At 39.5% G+C, this 23,231-nt stretch overlaps 1 protein-coding gene across 1 annotated transcript in view; it reads right to left on the bottom strand.

Annotated features, from left to right (window-relative positions):
* SLC27A1 (solute carrier family 27 member 1) overlaps positions 1 to 23,231 on the bottom strand; it is a 52,835-nt gene that overhangs the window by 16,771 nt on the left and 12,833 nt on the right. The window contains exons 5-9 of the mRNA XM_033083804.1: positions 20,210 to 20,365; positions 17,613 to 17,682; positions 16,359 to 16,450; positions 14,475 to 14,584; positions 3,413 to 3,622 (exon numbers count right to left, since the gene is read on the bottom strand). Of these exons, the coding sequence (XP_032939695.1) occupies positions 3,413 to 3,622; positions 14,475 to 14,584; positions 16,359 to 16,450; positions 17,613 to 17,682; positions 20,210 to 20,365 (638 nt within the window). The remainder of the gene's footprint in view (positions 1 to 3,412; positions 3,623 to 14,474; positions 14,585 to 16,358; positions 16,451 to 17,612; positions 17,683 to 20,209; positions 20,366 to 23,231) is intronic.

Below are 23,231 nucleotides of genomic sequence, written 5' to 3'. Positions count from 1 at the left end.
CATTTTTCCCCAATTTTCCCTGGATTTTTCTCCACATTTTCCACCGTTTTTCTTCATATTTCCCCCATATTTCCCCAATTTTCCCTGAATTTTTTCCCATATTTTCCCCATTTTTCCACCAATTTTCCTGTGATTTTTTCCCAGATTTTTTTCCCAATTTTCCCTGGATTTTTTCTCAATGTTCCCCATTCTCCCCAATGTTCCTCCCAATTTTTCCCCAATTTTCCCTGGATTTTTTCCCCATTTTTCCCCCTGATTTTCCCCAATTTTCCCTGGATTTTTTTCCCAATTTCCTCCATATTTTCCCCAATTTTCCCCATTTTTTTTCCATTTTCCCCCCATTTTTGCCCCAATTTTTCTGGGATTTTTTCCCAGACTTTTCCCATTTTTCCCCAAATTTTCCCCCAATTTTCCCTGTATTTTCCCCATTTTTTCCCCAACTTTTCCCCATATTTTCCCCAGATTTTTGTCCTATTTTCCCCCTGTATTTTCCCAATTTTCCCTGGATTTTTTCCCAGATTTTTCCCATATTTTCTCCATATTTTCCCTGATTTTCCCTGATTTTTTCCCATTTTTCCCCAATTTTCCCTGGATTTTTCCCCCAATTTTCTCCATATTTTCCCCAATTTTCCCCAGATTTTTTCCCAGATTTTTTCCCATTTTTCCCCAATTTTCCCTGGATTTTTGTCCAGATTTTCCACCAATTTTCCTCATATTTCCCCCATATTTCCCCCAATTTTTCCCCGATTTTCCCCAGATCTTTTTCCCAATTTCCTCCATATTTTCCCTGATTTTCCCTGTATTTTTCCCATATTTTCCCCAATTTTCCTGGGATTTTTTCCCAGATTTTTTCCCATTTTCCTCAATTTTCCCTTGATTTTTCTCCAGATTTTCCACCGATTTTCCTCATATTTCCCCATATTTCCCCAATTTTCCCTGAATTTTTTCCCCGATTTTCGCCAAATTTCCCCCAATTTTCCTGTGATTTTTTCCCAGATTTTTTTCCCAATTTTCCCTGGATTTTTTCTCAATGTTGCCCATTCTCCCCCAATGTTCCTCCCAGTTTTTCCCCAATTTTCCCTGGATTTTTCCCCATTTTTTCCCCATATTTTCCCCAATTTTCCCCAGATTTTTTTCCTATTTTCCCCCTGTATTTTCCCAATTTTCCCTGGATTTTTTTCCCAGATTTTTCCCATATTTTCTCCATATTTTCCCTGATTTTCCCTGATTTTTTCCCCAATTTTCTCCATATTTTCCCCAATTTTCCTGGGATTTTTTCCCAGATTTTTTCCCATTTTTCCTCAATTTTCCCTGGATTTTTCTCCACATTTTCCACTGATTTTCTTCATATTTTCCCCATATTTCCCCCAATTTTTCCCCGATTTTCTCCAGATTTTTCCCCAATTTCCCCCAGGTTTTCCTCAATTTTGCCTGGATTTTTCCCTGTATTTTCCCCATTTTTTTTCCCATTATCCCCCCAATTTTCCCACATATTTTCCCCCAGATTTTCCCATTTTCCCCCCTGATTTTCCCCAATTTTTCCCAGATTTTTTCCCCATTTTCCCCCCAATTTTCCCCAGATTTTCTCAATTTTCCCCAGATTTTCCCCAGTATTTTCCCCATTTTTTTCCCATTATCCCAAATTTTCCCCAGATTTTTCCCCACATTTTCCCCAATTTTTCAACAATTTTTCCCCATTTTTTCCCGTATCTTTCCCATATTTTCCTCAATTTTTCCCAGATTTTTTTCCCAATTTTCCCTGGATATTTTCTCAATGTTCCCCTTTTTCCCCCAATGTTCCTCCCAATTTTTCCCCAATTTTCCCTGGATTTTTTCCCAATGTTCCCCATTCTCCCCAATGTTCCTCCCAATTTTTCCCCAATTTTCCCTCTATTTTTCCCCAATTTTTCCCCAATTTTTCTCCGATTTTCCTGGGATTTTTTCCCATATTTTCCCCACATTTCCCCCAATTTTCCTGCGATTTTTTCCCAAATTTTTTCCCCATTTCCCCACCTGTCCATCGAGGTTGCCCAGGCTGCAGTTGCACTCTGTGGCTCCGTAGAACTCACAATTTTCCCTGGATTTTTTCCCCATTTTTTCCCCAATTTTCCCTGGATTTTTCCCGTAATTTCCCCATTTTTTTCCAATTTTCTCCCCAATTTTCCCCCATATTTTCCCCAATTTCCTCAATATTTTCCCCAATTTTCCCTGGATTTTTCCCATTTTTTCCCCAATTTTCCCCAGATTTTTTTCCTGTTTTCCCCCTGTATTTTCCCAATTTTCCCCAGATTTTTCCCTGTATTTTCCCCATTTTTTTCCCATTATCCCCCCAATTTTTTCCCATTCTCCCCAGATTTTCCTCAATTTTCCCCAGATTTTCCCCAGTATTTTCCCCATTTTTTTCCCATTATCCCAAATTTTCCCAAGATTTTCCCCAATTTTCCCCACATTTTTCCCCACATTTTCCCCAATTTTTCAACGATTTTTCCCCATTTTTTCCCGTATCTTTCCCATATTTTCCTCAATTTTCCCCAGATTTTTTTCCCAATTTTCCCTGGATTTTTTCCCAATGTTCCCCATTCCCCTCAATGTTCCTCCCAATTTTTCCCCAACTTTCCCTGGATTTTTCCCCAATTTTTCCCCAATTTTTCTCCGATTTTCCCCAGATTTTTTCCCCGATTTTCCCCAAATTTCCCCCAATTTTCCTGCGATTTTTTCCCAAATTTTTTCCCCAATTCCCCACCTGCCCATCGGGGTTGCCCAGGCTGCAGTTGCACTCTGTGACCCCATAGAACTCACAATTTTCCCTGGATTTTTTCCCAATTTTCCCCCAATTTTCCCTGTATTTTCCCCATTTTTTCTCAGACTTTTCCCCATATTTTCCCCAATTTTTCCCATTTTTCCCCAAATTTTCCCCAGATTTTTCCCCCATTTTTTCCTGTATTTTTCCCATATTTTTCCCATTTTTCCCTGGATTTTTTCCCAGATTTTTTTCCCATTTTTCCCCAATTTTCCCTGGATTTTTTCCCATTTTCCCCTAGATTTTTCCCAATTTTCCCAAATTTTTTCCCAAATTTTCCCTGATTTTCCCCGATTTTTTCCACAGTTTCCTCCGTATTTTCCCTGATTTTCCCTGTATTTTTTCCCATTTTTTCCCAATTTTTCCCCAATTTTTCCCCAATTTTTCCTGTATTTTTTCCCAGATTTCCCCCAATTTTCCCTGCATTTTTTCCTGTATTTTCCCCATTTTTTCCCAATTTTCCCCCCATATTTTCCCCAGATTTTCACCAATTTTTCTCTGATTTTCCCCAGATTTTTTCCCAGCTTTTTCCCATATTTTCCCCATATTTTCCCCATTTTTCCACCGATTTCCCCCAGATTTTTTCCCAAATTTTTTTCCCCAATTCCCCACCTGCCCATCGAGGTTGGCCAGGCTGCAGTTACACTCCGTGGCCCCGTAGAATTCCCCGATCTGGGGGATCTGGAAGCGCCGCTGGAATTCGGGCCAGAGCTGAGCCCTGAGGCCGTTCCCGAGCGCCAAACGCAGCTGGTGCCGCCGCTCGGCCTCGCTCACGGGCTGGGCCAGGAGGAACCGGCACAGCTCCCCGATGTACTGAAATATCTGGGGGGAAAAATACAAAAAATGAGAATTTTAGGTGAAAAATAAAAAAAAAATGGAGTTTCTAGGTGAAAATATGGCGTTTTTAGGGGAAAAAATAGCTAAAAAATGGGATTTTTTTGGGGTTTTTTCAGGACAGAATAACCAAAAAATGGGATTTTGGGAGGGGAAAATAGAAATAAATTTTAAAAAGGGAGTTTCTAGGTGAAAAAATAGCTAAAAAATGGGATTTTTAGGTGAAAAAATGGCATTTTTTTGGGGGACAAAATGACCCAAAAATGGGATTTTGGGGACAGGAAATAGGAAAATAATAATGGGATTTTTAGGGGAGAAAAATGGGATTTGGGATCATGGATAGGCTGGGCCAGGAGGAACCGGCACAGCTCCCCGATGTACTGAAATATCTGGGGGGAAAAATGGGAATTTAGGTGAAAAATAAAAAAAAAATGGAGTTTCTAGGTGAAAAAATGGCATTTTTAGGTGAAAAAATGGGGGTTTTAGGGGAAAAAATAGCTAAAAAATGGGATTTTTTTGGGAGAAAATGACAAAAAAATTGGGATTTTGGGAGGGGAAAATAGCAAAAAAAAAGGGATTTCTAGGTGAAAAAATGGCATTTTTAGGGGAAAAAAGAGAAAAAAAATGGGGTTTTTAGGTGAAAAAATGGGATTTTTTTGGGAGAGAATGACCAAAAAAATGGGATTTGGGGAGGGGGGAAAATAGAAAAAATAATGGGATTTCTAGATGAAAAAATGGCATTTTTAGGTGAAAAAAATGGGATTTCGGTGAAAAAATGGGACTTTTTTGGGAGAGAATGAACCCCAAAAAATTGGGATTTTGGGAGGAGAAAATAGAAAAGATAATGGGATTTTTTGGGGAAATGGGATTTGGGGTGAAAAATTGGGAATTTGGGGGAAAAATAAAAAAATAATGGAGTTTCTATGGGAAAAAATGGGGTTAATTGGAGAAAAAAGGGATTTTTTGGGGTGAAAAAATGGGAATTTGGGTCAGTCAGGGGCTGGGCCAGGAGGAACCGGCACAGCTCCCCCATGGACTGACATATCTGGGGGGAAAAATGGGAATTTGGGTGAAAAATAAAAAAAAAATGGAGTTTCTAGGTGAAAAAATGGGGATTTTAGAGGAAAAAATGGTATTTTTAGGGGAAAAAATAGCTAAAAAATGGGATTTTGTTTAGGAGAGAATGACCAAAAAATTTGGATTTTAATAGGGGGAAAAATAGAAATAAAATGGTATTTCTAGATGAAAAAATGGCGTTTCTAGGTGAAAAAATGGGGGTTTTAGGGGAAAAATGGCATTTTTAGAGGAAAAAATAGCTAAAAAATTGGATTTTTTGGGGGTTTTTTCAGGACAGAATGACCAAAAATTGGGATTTTGGGAGGGGAAAATAGAAATAAATAAAAAAATGGAGTTTCTAGGTGAAAAAAATGGCATTTTTAGGTGAGAAAATGGGATTTCTAGGTGAAAAAATAGCTAAAAAATGGAATTTTTCTAGGAGAAAATGACCAAAAAATTGGGATTTTGGGAGGGGAAAATAGAAAAAATAATGGGATTTCTAAGTGAAAAACTGACATTTTTAGGGGAAAAAAGAGAAAAAAAATGGGGTTTGTAGGTGAAATAATGGGATTTTTTTGGGAGAGAATGACCAAAAAAATGGGATTTTGGGAGGGGGGAAAATAGAAATAAAATGGGATTTCTAGGTGAAAAAATAGCTAAAAAATGCGATTTTTTGGGGGAGAAAATGGGGTTTTTAGGTGAAAAAATGGGATTTTTTTGGGAGAGAATGACCAAAAAATTGGGATTTTGGGAGGGGAAAATAGGAAAAAAATAATAGGATTTCTAGGTGAAAAAATGGGATTTTTTTGGGAGGGAATGACCAAAAAATTGGGATTTTGGGAGTGGGGGAAATAGGAAAAAAAATGGGATTTCTAGGTGAAAAAATGGCATTTTTAGGTGAAAAAATGGGGGTTTTAGGGGAAAAAATAGCTAAAAAATGGGATTTTTAGGTGAAAAAATTGGATTTTTTTGGGGTTTTTTTGAGACAGAATGACCAAAAAATTGGGATTTTGGGAGGGGGGAAAAAATGAAAAAAAATGGGGTTTCTAGGTGAAAAAATGGCATTTTTAGGTGAAAAAATGGGGATTTCGGTGAAAAAATGGGATTTTTTTGGGAGAGAATGAATCCCAAAAAATTGGGATTTTGGGAGGAGAAAATAGAAAAGATAATGGGATTTTTTTGGGGAAATGGGATTTGGGGTGAAAAAAATGGGAATTTGAGTGAAAAATTACAAAAAAAATGGGGTTTCTAGGGGAAAAAATGGGGTTAATTGGAGAAAAATGGGATTTTTTTGGGGTGAAAAAATGGGAATTTGGGTCAGTCAGGGGCTGGGCCAGGAGGAACCGGCACAGCTCCCCGATGTACTGAAATATCTGGGGGGAAAAATACAAAAAATGAGAATTTTAGGTGAAAAATAAAAAAAAAATGGAGTTTCTAGGTGAAAAAATGGGGATTTTAGGGGAAAAAATAGCTAAAAAATGGGATTTTTCTAGGAGAAAATGACCAAAAAATTGGGATTTTGGGAGGGGGGAAAAATAAAAAAAAAATTGGGATTCTAGGTGAAAAAATGGCGTTTCTAGGTGAAAAAATAGCTAAAAAATGCTATTTTTGGGGGAGAAAATGGGGTTTTTAGGGGAAAAAAATGGCATTTTTTTGGGAGAGAATGACCAAAAATTTTGGATTTTGGGAGTGGAGGAAACAGAAAAAAAAATGGGATTTCTAGGTGAAAAAATACCTAAAAAATGGGATTTTTACATGAAAAAAATGGGATTTTTTTGGGATAGAATGACCAAAAAATTTGGATTTTGGGAGGGGAAAATAGAAAAGATAATGGGGTTTCTAGGTGAAAAAATGGCATTTTTAGGTGAAAAAATGGGGGTTTTAGGTGGAAAAAATAGCTAAAAAATGGGATTTTTTTGGGAGAAAATGACTAAAAAATTGGGATTTTGGGAGGGGGGAAAATAGAAAAAAAATGGGGTTTCTAGATGAAAAAATGGCATTTCTAGGTGAAAAAAATGGGATTTTTAAGTGAAAAAACGGGATTTTTTGGGGTTTTTTTCGGGACAGAATGACCAAAAAATTGGGATTTTGGGAGGGGAAAATAGGAAAAAAATAATAGGATTTCTAGGTGAAAAAATGGGATTTTTTTGGGAGAGAATGACCAAAAAATTGGGATTTTGGGAGTGTAGGAAATAGAATATAAAATGGGAATTCTAGGTGAAAAAATGGGATTTTTAGGCGAAAAAATGGGGGTTTTAGGGGAAAAAAAAGCTAAAAAATGGGATTTTTTTGGGAGAAAATGACAAAAAAAAAGGGATTTTGGGAGGGGAAAGTAGAAAAAAAAATGGGGGTTTTTTGGGTGAAAAAATGGGATTTTTTTGGGGACAGGAAATAGGGAAAAAATAATGAGATTTTTTGGGGGGGAAAAATGGGATTTTTTGGGGTGAAAAAATGGGAATTTGGGTCAGTCAGGGGCTGGGCCAGGAGGAACCGGCACAGCTCCCCGATGTACTGAAATATCTGGGGGGAAAATACAAAAAATGAGAATTTTAGGTGAAAAATAAAAAAAAAATGGAGTTTCTAGGTGAAAAAATGGCATTTTTAGGGGAAAAAATAGCTAAAAAATGGGATTTTTTTGGGGTTTTTTTCAGGACAGAATGACCAAAAATTGGGATTTTGGGAGGGGGGAAAATAGAAAAAAAATGGGATTTCTAGGTGGAAAAAATGGGATTTTTAGGTGAAAAAATGGGATTTTTTTGGGAGAGAATGACCAAAAAATTGGGATTTTGGGAGGAGAAAATAGAAAAAAAATGGAGTTTCTAGGTGAAAAAATGGGGATTTTAGGGGAAAAAATGGGGGTTTTAGGGGAAAAAATAGCTAAAAAATGGGATTTTTCTAGGAGAGAATGACCAAAAAATTGGGATTTTGGGGACAGGAAATAGGAAAAAAAAAGGGATTTTTTTTGGGAAATGGGATTTGGGGTGAAAAATTAGGAATTAAGGGGAAAAATAAAAAAATAATGGAGTTTCTAGTTGAAAAAATGGGATTTTTAGGTGAAAAAATGGGGTTTTTTTGGGATAGAATGACCAAAAAATTGGGATTCTGGGAGGGGGGAAAATAGAAAAAAAATGGCATTTTTAGGTGAAAAAATGGGATTTTTAAGTGAAAAAACGGGATTTTTTTGGGGTTTTTTTGAGACAGAATGACCAAAAAATTGGGATTTTGGGAGGGGGGAAAATAGAAAAAAAATGGGATTTCTAGGTCAAAAAAATGGCGTTTTTAGGTGAAAAAATAGCTAAAAAATGGGATTTTTAGGTGAAAAAAATGGGATTTTTTTGGGAGAGAATGACCAAAAAATTTGGATTTTGGGAGTATAGGAAATAGAAAGAAAAATGGGATTTTTAGGTGAAAAAATACCTAAAAAATGGGATTTTTACATGAAAAAAATGGGATTTTTTTGGGATAGAATGACCAAAAAATTGGGATTTTGGGAGGGGGGAAAATAGAAATAAAATGGTATTTCTAGGTGAAAAAATGGCGTTTTTAGGTGAAAAAATGGGGGTTTTAGGGGAAAAAATAGCTAAAAAATGGGATTTTTAGGTGAAAAAATTGGATTTTTTGGGGTTTTTTTTTGAGACAGAATGACCAAAAAATTGGGATTTTGGGAGCGGGAAAAATAAAAAAAAAATGGCATTTCTAGGTGAAAAAATAGCTAAAAAATGCGATTTTTTGGGGAGAAAATGGGGTTTTTAGGTGAAAAAATGGGATTTTTTTGGGATAGAATGACCAAAAAATTTGGATTTTGGGAGGGGAAAATAGAAAAGATAATGGGCTTTCTAGATGAAAAAATGGCATTTTTAGGTGAAAAAAATGGGATTTCGGTGAAAAAATGGGACTTTTTTGGGAGAGAATGAACCCCAAAAAATTGGGATTTTGGGAGGAGAAAATAGAAAAGATAATGGGATTTTTTTGGGAAATGGGATTTGTGGTGAAAAATGGGAATTTGAGTGAAAAATTACAAAAAAAAGAGGTGTTTCTAGGTGAAAAAATGGGGTTTATTGGAGAAAAATGGGGTTTGGGGTGAAGAAATGGGAATTTGGGTCAGTCAGGGGCTGGGCCAGGAGGAACCGGCACAGCTCCCCGATGTACTGAAAAACCTGGGGGGAAAAATGGGAATTTAGGTGAAAAATAAAAAAAAAATGGAGTTTCTAGGTGAAAAAATGGCATTTTTAGGAGAAAAAAATGGCATTTTTAGGTGAAAAAATAGCTAAAAAATGGGATTTTTTTGGGTTTTTTTCAGGACAGAATGACCAAAAATTGGGATTTTGGGAGGAGAAAATACAAATAAATTTTAAAAATGGAGTTTCTAGGTGAAAAAATGGGGTTTCTAGGTGAAAAAATGGCATTTCTAGGTGAAAAAATAGATTAAAAATGGGAATTTGGGTCAGTCAGGGGCTGGGCCAGGAGGAACCGGCACAGGTCCCCGATGTACTGAAATATCTGGGGGGAAAAATACAAAAAATGAGAATTTTAGGTGAAAAAGAAATAAAAAAATGGAGTTTCTAGGTGAAAAAATGGGATTTTTAGGTGAAAAAATGGGGGTTTTAGGGGGAAAAATAGCTAAAAAATGGGATTTTTCTGGGAGAGAATGACCAAAAAATTGGGATTTTGGGAGGGGAAAATAGAAATAAATAAAAAAAATGGAGTTTCTAGGTGAAAAAATGGCATTTTTAGGTGAGAAAATGGGGATTTGGGTGAAAAAATGGGATTTTTTTGGGAGAGAATGAATCCCAAAAAATTGGAATTTTGGGAGGAAAAAATAGAAAAGATAATGGGATTTTTTTGGGGAAATGGGATTTGGGATGAAAAAATGGGAATTTGGAGGAAGCTTTTTTTCAAAAAGGAGTTTCTAGGTGAAAAATTGGGGTTTATTGGAGAAAAATGGGGTTGGGGGTGAAAAAATGGGAATTTGGGTCAGTCAGGGGCTGGGCCAGGAGGAACCGGCACAGCTCCCCCATGGACTGAAATATCTGGGGGGAAAAATGGGAATTTAGGTGAAAAATAAAAAAAAAATGGAGTTTCTAGGTGAAAAAATGGGGATTTTAGGTGAAAAATTTTGATTTTTTTGGGAGAGGATGACCAAAAAATCGGGATTTTGGGAGTGGAGGAAATAGGAAAAAAAATGGGGTTTCTAGGTGAAAAAATGACATTTTTAGGTGAAAAAATAGCTAAAAAATGGGGTTTTTAAGTGAAAAAAACGGGATATTTTTTGGGAGAGAATGACCAAAAAATTGGTATTTTGGGAGTGTAGGAAATAGAAAAAAAAATGGGATTTCTAGGTGAAAAAATACCTAAAAAATGGGATTTTTACATGAAAAAAATGGGATTTTTTTGGGATAGAATGACCAAAAAATTTGGATTTTGGGAGGGGAAAATAGAAAAGATAATGGGGTTTCTAGGTGAAAAAATGGCATTTTTAGGTGAAAAAATGGGGGTTTAGGTGAAAAAATGGAGGTTTTAGGGGAAAAAATAGCTAAAAAATGGGATTTTTTTGGGAGAAAATGACCAAAAAATTGGGATTTTCGGAGGGGAAAATAGAAAAAATAATGAGGTTTTTTTGGGTGAAAAAATGGGGTTTTTGGGGACAGGAAATAGGGAAAAAATAATGAGATTTTTTGGGGGGGGAAAATGGGATTTGGGGTGAAAAAATGGGAATTTGGGTGAGTCAGGGGCTGGGCCAGGAGGAACCGGCACAGCTCCCCGATGTACTGAAATATCTGGGGGGAAAATACAAAAAATGAGAATTTTAGGTGAAAAATAAAAAAAAAATGGGGTTTCTAGGTGAAAAAATGGGGATTTTAGGGGAAAAAATGGGGGTTTTAGGGGAAAAAATAGCTAAAAAATGGGATTTTTTTTGGGAGAGAATGACCAAAAAATTGGGATTTTGGTAGGAGGAAAAATAGAAATAAAATGGGATTTCTAGATGAAAAAATGGCGTTTCTAGGCAAAAAAATGGGATTTTTAGGTGAAAAAATGGGGGTTTTAGGGGAAAAAAATAGCTAAAAAATGGGATTTTTTTGGGAGAGAATGACCAAAAAATTTGGATTTTGGGAGGGGAAAATAGCAAAAAAAATGGGATTTTTGGGGGACAAATTGACCCAAAATGGGATTTTGGGGACAGGAAATAGGAAAAAAATAATGAGATTTTTTTGGGGGGAAAAATGGGATTTGGGATCATGGATAGGCTGGGCCAGGAGGAACCGGCACAGCTCCCCATGGACTGAAATATCTGGGGGGAAAAATACAAAAAATGGGAATTTAGGTGAAAAATAAAAAAAAAATGGGGTTTCTAGGTGAAAAAATGGGGTTTTTAGGGGGAAAAAAAGCTAAAAAATGGGATTTTTTTGGGAGAAAATGACCAAAAAATTGGGATTTTGGGGACAGGAAATAGGAAAAAAAAAGGGATTTTTTTTGGGAAATGGGATTTGGGGTGAAAAATTAGGAATTAAGGGGAAAAATAAAAAAATAATGGAGTTTCTAGTTGAAAAAAATGGGATTTTTAGGTGAAAAAATGGGATTTTTTGAGATAGAATGACCAAAAAATTGGGATTCTGGGAGGGGGGAAAAAAATTTAAAAAAATTGGGTTTCTAGGTGAAAAAATGAGATTTCTAGGTGAAAAAATGGGATTTTTAAGTGAAAAAACGGGATTTTTTGGGGGTTTTTTTGAGACAGAATGACCAAAAAATTGGGATTCTGGGAGGGGGAAAAAATAAAAAAAAAATTTGGATTCTAGGTGAAAAAATGGGGATTTTAGGGGAAAAAATAGCTAAAAAATGAGATTTTTACATGAAAAAAATAGGACTTTTTTTGGAGAGAATGACCAAAAAAATTGGGATTTTGGGAGTGGAGGAAATAGGAAAAAAAATGGGATTTCTAGGTGAAAAAATGGCATTTTTAGGTGAAAAAATGGGGGTTTTAGGGGAAAAAATAGCTTAAAAAATGGGATTTTTAGGTGAAAAAATTGGATTTTTTTGGGGTTTTTTTGAGACAGAATGACCAAAAAATTGGGATTTTGGGAGGGGGGAAAATAAAAAAAAAATTGGGTTTCTAGGGGAAAAAATGGGATTTTTAGGTGAAAAAATGGCATATTTAGGGGAAAAAATAGCTTAAAAATGGGATTTTTTTGGGAGAGAATGACCAAAAAATTTGGATTTTGGGAGGGGAAAATAGCAAAAAAAATGGGATTTTTGGGGGACAAATTGACCCAAAAAATGGGATTTTGGGGACACGAAATAGGAAAATAATAATGGGATTTTTAGGGGAGAAAAATGGGATTTGGGATCATGGATAGGCTGGGCCAGGAGGAACCGGCACAGCTCCCCATGGACTGAAATATCTGGGGGGAAAATGGGAATTTAGGTGAAAAATAAAAAAAAATGGAGTTTCTAGGTGAAAAAATGGGGATTTTAGGGGAAAAAATGGCATTTTTAGGTGAAAAAATTGGATTTTTTTGGGGTTTTTTTGAGACAGAATGACCAAAAAATTGGGATTTTGGGACGGGGGAAAATAGAAAAAAAATGGCATTTCTAGGTGAAAAAATAGCTAAAAAATGCAATTTTTTGGGGAGAAAATGGGGTTTTTAGGTGAAAAAATGGGATTTTTTTGGGAGAGAATGACCAAAAAATTGGGGTTTTAGTAGGGGGGGAAATAGAAATAAAATGGGATTTCTAGATGAAAAAATGGTGTTTTTAGGTGAAAAAATGGGATTTTTAGGGAAAAAAAGTGGAGATTTATGAGAGAGAATGACCAAAAAATTGGGATTTTAGGAGGGAAAAATAGAAAAGATAATGGGATTTTTTTGGGGAAATGAGATTTGGGGTGAAAAATTGGGAATTTGGGGGAAAAATAAAAAATATGGAGTTCTAGGTGAAAAAATGGGGGGTTTAGGGGAAAAAATGGGATTTTTAGGGGAAAAAATGGGGATTTTGGATCAAAAAATAGCAAAAAAATGGGATTTTTAATGGGAAAAAATTGGGGTTTTAGGTGAAAAAATGGGATTTTTTTGGGAGAGAATGACCAAACATTTTGGATTTTGGGAGGGGGGAAAATAGAAAAAAAATGGGGTTTCTAGGTGAAAAAATGGCATTTTTAGGTGAAAAAATGGGGGGTTTAGGGGAAAAAAAAGCTAAAAAATGGGATTTTTCTAGGAGAAAATGACAAAAAAATTGGGATTTTGGGAGGGGAAAATAGCAAAAAAAATGGCAATTTTTTGGGGGACAAAATGACCCAAAAATGGGATTTTGGGGACAGGAAATAGGAAAAAAATAATGGGATTTTTTTTGGGGAAAAATGGGAATTTGGGGGGAAAATAAAAAAAAATGGGGTTTTTAGGTGAAAAAATGGGATTTTTAGAGGAAAAAATAGCTAAAAAAGGGAATTTTTTTGAGGAGAAATATCAAGAAAATTGGGTTTTTGGGGGGGTAAAATGGGATTTGGGAATTTTGGATTTGGGATTTTGGGATTTTGGGGATTTGGGATTTGGGAATTTGGGAATTAATTTGGGAATTTGGGATTTGGGAATTTGGGATTTGGAGATTTTGGGATTTTGGGATTTGGGAATTTGGGATTTGGGAATTCGGGGATTTGGGATTTGGGAATTTGGGGATTTGGGATTTTGGAATTTGGGGTTTGGGGTTTGGGAATTCGGGGATTTGGGGATTTGGGGATTTTGGGGATTTGGGATTTTGGAATTTGGGGATTGGGGAATTTGGGGATTTGGGAATTTGGGGATTTGGGGATTTTAGGGATTTGGGGATTTTAGGGATTTGGGAATTTGGAGATTTGGGAATTTGGGGATTTGGGATTTGGGAATTTGGGATTTGGGGATCTTGGGAATTTGGGATTTGGGAATTTGGGGATTTGGGATTTGGGGATTTGGGGATTTGGGATTTGGGATTTGAGAATTTGGGATTTGGGAATTTGGGTATTTGGGTTTTGGGATTTTGGGATTTGGGATTTTGGGAATTTGGTAGTTTAGGATTTGGGATTTGGAATTTGAGAATTTGGGATTTGGGATTTGGGGATTTGGGGATTTGGGGATTTGGGATTTTGGAATTTGGGAATTTGGTGGTTTAGGATTTGAGATTTGGGAATTTTGAATTTGAGATTTGTGATTTAGGATTTGGCAATTTGGGAAATTGAGACTTGGGATTTTGAGAATTTGGGATTTGGGATTTGGGATGTTGGGGATTCAGGAATTGGGAATTTGTGATTTGGGGATTTGGGGATTTTGGGAATTTAGGATTTGTGATCTGTGATGTGTGATTTGGGATTTGGGGATTTGTGATTTGGAATTTAGGATTTGTGATTTGGAATTTGGGGATTTGTGATTTGGAATTTGTGATTTGTGATTTGGAATTTATGGTTTGTGATTTGGAATTTGTGATTTGTGATTTGGAATTTATGGTTTGTGATTTGGAATTTAGGATTTGTGATTTGGAATTTGGGATTTGTGATTTGGGAATTTGGGAATTTGGGGATTTGTGATTTAGGATTTGTGATTTGGGATTTGTGATTTGGAATTTGGGATTTGTGATTTGGAATTTGGGGATTTGGGATTTGTGATTTGGAATTTATGATTTGTGATTTGGAATTCAGGATTTGTGATCTGTGATTTATGATTTGTGATTTAGGATTTGTGATTTAGGATCTGTGATTTAGGATCTGTGATTTAGGATTTGTGATCTGTGATCTGTGATTTCTGATTTGTGACTCGGCTCTCACCGTGCAGCGATGTTTGACGCAGTCGTCCCAGAAGCGCGAGGCCGAGAACTTGGGGCGGATGACGACGGTGAGGCCGTGCAGGAGGCACTGCCCCACCCCCAGGATGTTCCCTGGGAGAAATAAAAATAAATTAAAATAAATAAAAATAAATTTGGGATATTTGGGATGGGTCAGGCACTGCCCCACCCCCAGGATGTTCCCTGGGAGAAATAAAAATAAATTAAAATAAATAAAAATAAATTTGGGATATTTGGGATGGGTCAGGCACTGCCCCACCCCCAGGATGTTCCCTAGAAAAAAATAAATAAAAATAAATATAAATAAATTAAAACAAATTAAAATAAATAAAAATAAATAAAAATAAATTTGGGATATTTGGGATGGGTCAGGCACTGCCCCACCCCCAGGATGTTCCCTGGGAGAAATAAAAATAAATAAAAATAAATAAAAATAAATAAAAATAAATAAAGTAAATAAAAATAAATTCAAAATAAATCCAAAATCAATTCAGGATAAATTCAAAATAAATTCAAAATAAATTCAGAATAAAATCAAAATAAATTCAAAATAAATTTGGGATATTTGGGATGGGTCAGGCACTGCCCCACCCCCAGGATGTTCCCTGGGAAAAGATAAAAATAAATAAAAATAAATTCAAAATAAATTCAAAATCAATTCAAAATCAATTTGGAATAAATTCAAAATAAATAAAAATATATTCAGAATATGTGGGATGGGTCAGGCACTGCCCCACCCCCAGGACGTTCCCTGGAACAAATAAAAATAAATTAAAATAAATAGAAATAAATGAAAATAAATCAAAATAAATAAAAAATAAATCAAAATAAATAAAAATAAATAAAAATAAATAAAAATAAATTTGGGATATTTGGGATGGGCCAGGCACTGCCCCATCCCCAGGATGTTCCCTGGAAAAAAATAAATAAAAATAAATAAAAATAAATTAAAATAAATTCAAAATAAATTCAGGATATTTGCGATGGGTCAGGCACTGCCCCACCCCCAGGATGTTCCCTGGAATGTTCCAGAATAAATTCAAAATAAATTCAAAATAAATTCAAAATAAATTCAAAATAAATTCAAAATAAATTCAAAATAAATTCAACATAAATTCAAAATAAATTCAGAATAAATTCAAAATAAATTCAAGATAAATTCAGAATATTTGGGATGGGTCAGGCACTGCCCCATCCCCAGGATGTTCCCTGGAAAGTTCCAGAAATTTGGGATAGATTCAGGATAAATTCGGGATAAACTTGGGATAAATTTGGGATAAATTCAAAATAAATTTGGGATAAAATTTAGGACAAATTTTAGATAAATTTGGGGTAAATTTAGGTTAAATTCAAAAGAAATTTGGGATAAATTTGGGATAAATTCAGAATAAATTCAAAACAAATTTGGGATATAATTGGGATAAATTTGAAATAAACACAAAATAAATTTGGGATAAATACAGGATAAATTTGGGATATTGGGATGGGTTTCGGAGGAAGAGGAGGAGGATGATGAGGAAGGTGAGGAGGAAGGTCACACCTGCAGAGTGGCAGAGTGGCAGGCAGGTGTAGATGTGGAGGATAAGGATGAGGAAGGTGAGGATGAGGAAGGTGAGGATGAGGATGATGAGGAAGGTGAGTTAGCACACACCTGCAGAGTGGTACAGCGGCAGGCAGGTGTAGATGAGGATGAGGAAGGTGAGGATGAGGAGGATGAGGAGGATGAGGATGGTGAGGAAGGTGAGGATGAGGAAGGTGAGTTAGCACACACCTGCAGAGTGGTACAGCGGCAGGCAGGTGTAGATGAGGATGAGGAAGGTGAGGATGAGGAAGGTGAGGATGATGAGGAAGGTGAGGAAGGTCACACCTGCAGAGTGGTAGAGGGGCAGGCAGGTGTAGATGACGTCATCGGGGCGCATCCGGAACGCAAAATAAGCAAAGGCAGCGATGCGGTAATACCTGAGAGAGAGAGAGAGAGAGAGAGAGAGACAGGTGAGACAGGTGAGAGCACACCTGAGACAGGTGAGACAGGTAACACCTGAGAGAGAGAGAGAGACACCTGAGACAGGTGAGACAGCACACCTGAGACATGTAACACCTGAGACAGAGAGAGACAGGTGAGACAGCACACCTGACACATGTAACACCTGAGAGAGAGCGCACCTGGACAGGTGAGACAGGTAATACCTGAGAGAGAGAGAGAGCACACCTGGACAGGTAATACCTGAGAGAGACAGGTGAGACAGTACACCTGGACAGGTAACACCTGAGAGAGAGAGAGAGACAGGTAACACCTGAGACAGCACACCTGGACAGGTGAGAGCACACCTGGACAGGTAATACCTGAGAGAGAGAGAGAGAGAGAGACAGGTAATACCTGAGAGACAGACACACCTGAGACAGGTAATACCTGAGAGAGAGAGAGAAACAAGTGAGAGCACACCTGAGAGAGAGCCACACACCTGAGACAGCACACCTGAGACAGGTGACACAGCACCAAACGCACCTGAGGCAGGTGAGAGCACACCTGGACAGGTAAGAGCACACCTGAGACAGGTGAGAGCACACCTGAGACAGGTAAGAGCACACCTGGACAGGTAAGAGCACACCTGAGACAGGTAAGAACACACCTGAGACAGGTGAGAGCACACCTGAGACAGGTAAGAGCACACCTGAGACAGGTGAGAGCACACCTGAGACAGGTAAGAGCACACCTGAGACAGGTAAGAGCACACCTGGACAGGTAAGAGCACACCTGAGACAGGTAAGAGCACACCTGAGACAGGTGAGAGCACACCTGGGCAGGTAATAACTGAGAGAGAGCACACCTGAGACAGGTGAGACAGGTAACACCTGAACAAGAGCACACCTGAGACAGGTGAGACAGGTAACACCTGAACAAGAGCACACCTGAGACAGGTGAGACAGGTAACACCTGAACAAGAGCACACCTGAGACAGGTGAGAACACACCTAGACAGGTGAGAGCACACCTGAGACAGGTGAGAGCACACCTGCGACAGGTAACACCTGAGAGCACACCTGGGCAGGTGAGAGCACACCTGAGACAGGTAAGAGCACACCTGGACAGGTAAGAGCACACCTGGCAGGGCCACACCCACCTGCTGTGCACCACGATCGCTGCCTTGGGCATTCCCGTGGTGCCCGAGGTGTAGATGTAGAACAGGCGGTCTGGAACGGGGCAAAAACGGCAACAATTGGGAAAAATTCACAAAAATCCACAAAATGCCCCCCAAAAAATCCCCAAAAAAATCCCAAAAAATCCCCCCAAAATGCCCAAAAATCTCCCCAAAAAATCCCAAAAAATCCCAAAAATCCTCCCCAAAAATTCCAAAAATCCCAAAAAAAATCCCCCCAAAACGCCACAAAATCTCCAAAAATCCCTCCAAAAATCCCCCAAAATCCCCCCAAAATCCCCCCCAAAATCCCCCCCAAAATCCCCCCCTCAAAAAAAAATCCCCAAAATTCCCCCCAAAAATCCCCAAAAAATCCACAAAAATCCCCAAAAATCCACAAAAATCCAAATTTGGGATTTCCCCCCCATTCCCCCATATTTTTATTTTTTCCCCATATTTTAATTTTTTCCCATTTTCCCCATTTATCTCCCCATTTTTCCCATCCATTCCCTTCCCAGGTTCTCTCCCCAGGAGAGTTTTCAGGGCTCATTTCCCCATTTTTTCCCCAAATTTTCATTTTTTTTTCCCATTTTCCCCCCATAATTTAATTTTTTTCCATTTTTCCCAATTTCCCCGTTTTCCCCCCATTTTTCCCGTCCATTCCCCTCCCAGGTTCTCTCCCCAGGGGAGTTTTCAGGGCTCATTTCCCCCATTTTTTCCCTTTTTTTCCCCAAATTTTCAGGTTTTTTTCCCATTTCCCCCCCCCCATATTTTAATTTTTTCCCCCTCATATTTTAATTTCCTCCCCATATTTTAATTTTTTCCCAATTTCCCCGTTTTTCCCCCCATTTTTCCCATCCATTCCCCTCCCAGGTTCGTTCCCCAGGGGCATTTTCAGGGCTTATTTCCCATTTTTTCCCCAAATTTTCAGTTTTTTTTCCCATTTCCGCCCCCATAATTTAATTTTCCCCCTCATATTTTAATTTCCTCCCCATATTTTAATTTTTTTCCCAATTTCCCCGTTTTTCTCCCCATTTTTCCCATCCATTCCCCTCCCAGGTTCGCTCCGCAGGGGAATTTTCAGGGCTCATTTCCTCATTTTTTCCCCAAATTTTCAGGGTTTTTTCCCCATTTTTCCCCCATTTCCCCCCCATATTTCATTTTTTTCCCATTTTTCCCAATTTCCCCGTTTTTCTCCCCATTTTTCCCGTCCATTCCCCTCCCAGGTTCTCTCCCCAGGAGAGTTTTCAGGACTCATTTCCCCATTTTCCCCCCCATATTTCAGTTTTTTTCCCCATTTTTCCCCCCATATTTTAATATTTCCCCCATATTTTAATTTTTCCCAATTTCCCCGTTTTCCCCCCATTTTTCCCATCCATTCCCCTCCCAGGTTCTCTCCCCAGGAGAGTTTTCAGGACTCATTTCCCCATTTTCCCCCCCATATTTCAGTTTTTTTCCCCATTTTTCCCCTCCATATTTTAATATTCCCCCCATATTTTAATTTTTTCCCAATTTCCCGTTTTTCCCCCCATTTTTCCCGTCCATTCCCCTCCCAGGTTCGCTCCCCAGGGGAATTTTCGGGGCTCATTTCCCCCATTTTTTCCCCAAATTTTCAGGTTTTTTCCCCATTTTCCCCTCCCATATTTTAATTTTTCCCCTCCATATTTTAATTTCCTCCCCATATTTAAATTTTTCCCAATTTCCCCGTTTTTCCCCCCATTTTTCCCATCCATTCCCCTCCCAGGTTCTCTCCCCAGGGCAATTTTCAGGGCTCATTTCCCCATTTTTCCTCATTTTTTCCCCAAATTTTCTGTCTTTTTCCCCATTTCCCCCCCATATTTTAATTTTTTTCCCATTTTTCCCAATTTCCCCATTTTTCCCCCCATTTTTCCCGTCCATTCCCCTCCCAGGTTCATTCCCCAGGGGAATTTTCGGGGCTCACTTCCCCCATTTTTTCCCCAAATTTTCAGTTTTTTCCCCATTTTTTCCCCCCATATTTAATTTCCTCCCCATATTTTAATTTTTTCCCAATTTCCCCGTTTTCCCCCCATTTTTCCCATCCATTCCCCTCCCAGGTTCATTCTCCAGGGGAGTTTTCAGGGCTCACTTCCCCCATTTTTTCCCCAAATTTTCAGGTTTTTTCCCCATTTTCCCCTCCCATATTTTAATTTTTCCCCTCCATATTTTAATTTCCTCCCCATATTTTAATTTTTTCCCAATTTCCCCATTTTTCCCCCCATTTTTACCGTCCATTCCCCTCACAGGTTCTCTCCCCAGGGGAGTTTTCAGGGCTCATTTCCCCATTTTTTCCCCAAATTTTCTGGTTTTTTCCCCATTTTCCCCCCCATATTTTAATTTTTTCCCCCTCATATTTTAATTTTTTCCCAATTTCCCGTTTTTCCCCCCATTTTTCCCGTCCATTCCCCTCCCAGGTTCGTTCCCCAGGGGAATTTTCAGGGCTCATTTCCCCATTTTTTCCCCAAATTTTCAGGTTTTTTTCCCCATTTTTCCCCCCCATTTCCCCCCATATTTTATTTTTTTCCCATTTTTCCCAATTTCCCTGTTTTTCCCCCCATTTTTACCGTCCATCCCCCTGCCTGGCTCGTTCCCCAGGGGGGTTTTTGGGGCCTGTTCCAGGAGCGGCTCCAGCGCTCGGGACCCGGCCGGGATCGGCCCCGGCCCCGCGGGACCCAGGGAGAGAGCGGGGATGGTCAGGGCAGAGCTCAGCTCACACAGGGCTGGAAAATAATGGGAAAAATATCCTGGAATAACTGGGAAAAAATGGGAAAAATATCCTGGAATAACTGGGAAAAAATGAGAAAAATATCCTGGAATAACTGGGAAAAACTGGGAAAAATATCCTGAAATAATGGGAAAATATCCTGGAAACAATGGGAGAGAATTCTTGAGAAACTGGGAAAAACTGGGAAAAAATCTGGGAGAGAATTCCTGAAAAATGGGGAAAAACTGGGAGAAAACAGAGGAGAGAATTCCTGAGAAACAGGAAAAAATATCCTGGAAACAATGGGAGAGAATTCCTTAAATAATGGGGAAAATATCCTGGAATTTAAATTTGGGGATGGTCAGGGCAGAGCTCAGCTCACACAGGGCTGGAAAATAATGGGAAAAATATCCTGGAATAACTGGGAAAATATCCTGGAAACAATGGGAGAGAATTCCTGAGAAACTGGGAAAAACTGGGAAAAAATCCGGGAGAGAATTCCTGAAATAACGGGTAAAAACTGGGAAAAAACAGGAAAAAACATGGGAGAGAATTCCTGAGAAATGGGGAAAATATGGGAAAAAATCCTGTAAAAATTGGGAGAGAATTCCTGAAAAATGGGGAAAAACTGGGAAAAAAATCCTGGAAACAGTGGGAGAGAATTCCTGAAAAAATGGAAAAAAACTGGGAAAAAATCTGGGAGCAATGGGAGAGAATTCCTGAAAAATGAGGGAAAAACTGGGAAAAAATCCTGAAATAATGGAAAAATATCCTGGAAACAGTGGGAGAGAATTCCTGAAAAAATGGAAAAAAACTGGGAAAAAATCTGGGAACAGTGGGAGAGAATTCCTGAAAAATGAGGGAAAAACTGGGAAAAAAATCCTGGAATAATGGAGAAAACATCCTGAAATAACTGGGAAAAACTGGGAGAAAACACAGGAGAGAATTCCTGAAATAATGGAAAAAAAATCCTGGAATTTAAATTTGGGGATGGTCAGGGCAGAGCTCAGCTCACACAGGGCTGGAAAATAATGGGAAAAAATCCTGGAATAACTGGGAAAAACTGGGGAAAAAATCCTGGAAACAGTGGGAGAGAATTCCTGAAAAATGATGGAAAAACTGAGAAAAAATCCTGTAAAAATTGAGAGAGAATTCCTGAAAAATGGGGAAAATTCTTGGAAAAAAATCCTCAAAAAATCCTGAAAAAATCCTGGAAAAATCCTGAAAAAATCCTCAAAAAATCCTGGAAAAATCCTGGAAAAATCCTGAAAAAATCCTGGAAAAATCCTGGAAAAATCCTGAAAAAATCCTGAAAAAATCCTGAAAAAATCCTGGAAAAATCCTAAAAAACGGGGGGAAAATACTGAGAACGGATTTAAAAAAAACAGGGAAGGAAATTTTTTAATTTGTGGATGTGAGAGCCCAGGGCAGAGCTGAGCTCAGACAGGGCTGGAAAATAATGGGAAAAAATCCTGGAATAATTGGGAAAATACCCTGGAATTTAAATTTGGGGATGGTCAGGGCAGAGCTGAGCTCACACAGGGCTGGAAAAATGGGAAAAATATCCTGGAATAATGGAAAATATCCTGGAATTTAAATTTGGGGATGGTCAGGGCAGAGCTCAGCTCGGACAGGGCTGGAAAAATGGGAAAAATATCCTGAAATAATGGAAAAATATCCCCTCCCCATCCCCACCTGAGCTCACCTGAGCCCCTCCCCATATCCACCTGAGCTCACCTGGTCCCACCTGGACTCACCTGAACCCCTCCCCATCTCCCCTGTGCCCACCTGAGCCCCTCCCCATCTCCACCTGAGCTCACCTGAGCCCCTCCCCACCCCCACTTGAGCTCACCTGAACTCACCTGAGCCCCTCCCCATCCTCACCTGTGCCCACCTGAGCTCACCTGAGCTCACCTGAGCCCCTTCCCATCCTCACCTGAGCTCACCTGTTCCCCCCTGATCTCACCTGCCCCCATCTCAGTCCCGTACACCACAGCCCTGGCCCCCGAACAGGTGAGTCCGTGCAGCAGCCCCTCCCTGCGCAGGTGTGAGCTCACCTGAACCCACCTGAGCCCACCTGAGCCCCTCCTCATCCCCACCTGAGCTCACCTGAGCCCCTCCCCATCCCCTCACCAGCTCACCTGGTCCCACCTGAGCTCACCTGAGCCCATCTGAGCTCCTCCCCATGCCCACCTGAGCTCACCTGGTCCCAATTGAGCTCACCTGAGCCCACCTGAGCTCACCTGAGCCCCTCCTCATTCACACCTGAGCTCACCTGAGCCCCTCCCCGTCCCCTCCTGAGCTCACCCAGTCCCACCTGAGCTCACCGGAACGCCTCCCCATCCACACTTGTGCCCACCTGAGCCTCTCTCCATCCCCTCCTGAGCTCACCTGGTCCCACCTGAGCTCACCTGAGTCCATCTGAGCCCCTCCCCATCCCCACCTGAGCTCACCTGGTCCCAATTGAGCTCACCTGTGCCCACCTGAGCTCACCTGAGCCCCTCCCCATTCCCTCCCTGCTCACCTGAGCTCACCTGCCCCCATCTCAGTGCCGTACACCACGGCCCTGGCCCCAGAACAGGTGAGTCCGTGCAGCAGCCCCTCCCTGCGCAGGTGTGAGCTCACCTGAACCCACCTGAGCTCACCTGGTACCACCTGAGCTCACCTGAGCCCACCTGAGCCCCTCCCCATCCACACCTGAGCTCACCTGTGCCCACCTAAGCACACCTGAGCCCCTCTCCATTCCCTCACCATCTCACCTGTGCTCACTTGAGCCCCTTCCCATCCCCTTCTAACCTCACCTGAGAGCACCTGGTCCCACCTGAGCCCCTCCCCATCCCCTCACCAGCTCACCTGTGCCCACCTAAGCACACCTGAGCCCC

This window comes from Catharus ustulatus, chromosome 33 (assembly GCF_009819885.2).
Source record: "Catharus ustulatus isolate bCatUst1 chromosome 33, bCatUst1.pri.v2, whole genome shotgun sequence".
In the NCBI taxonomy this organism is placed as follows: Eukaryota; Metazoa; Chordata; class Aves; order Passeriformes; family Turdidae; genus Catharus; species Catharus ustulatus.
The sequence above is the reverse complement of the archived record's forward strand: the minus strand, read 5'-3'. Positions and strand labels throughout refer to the sequence as shown.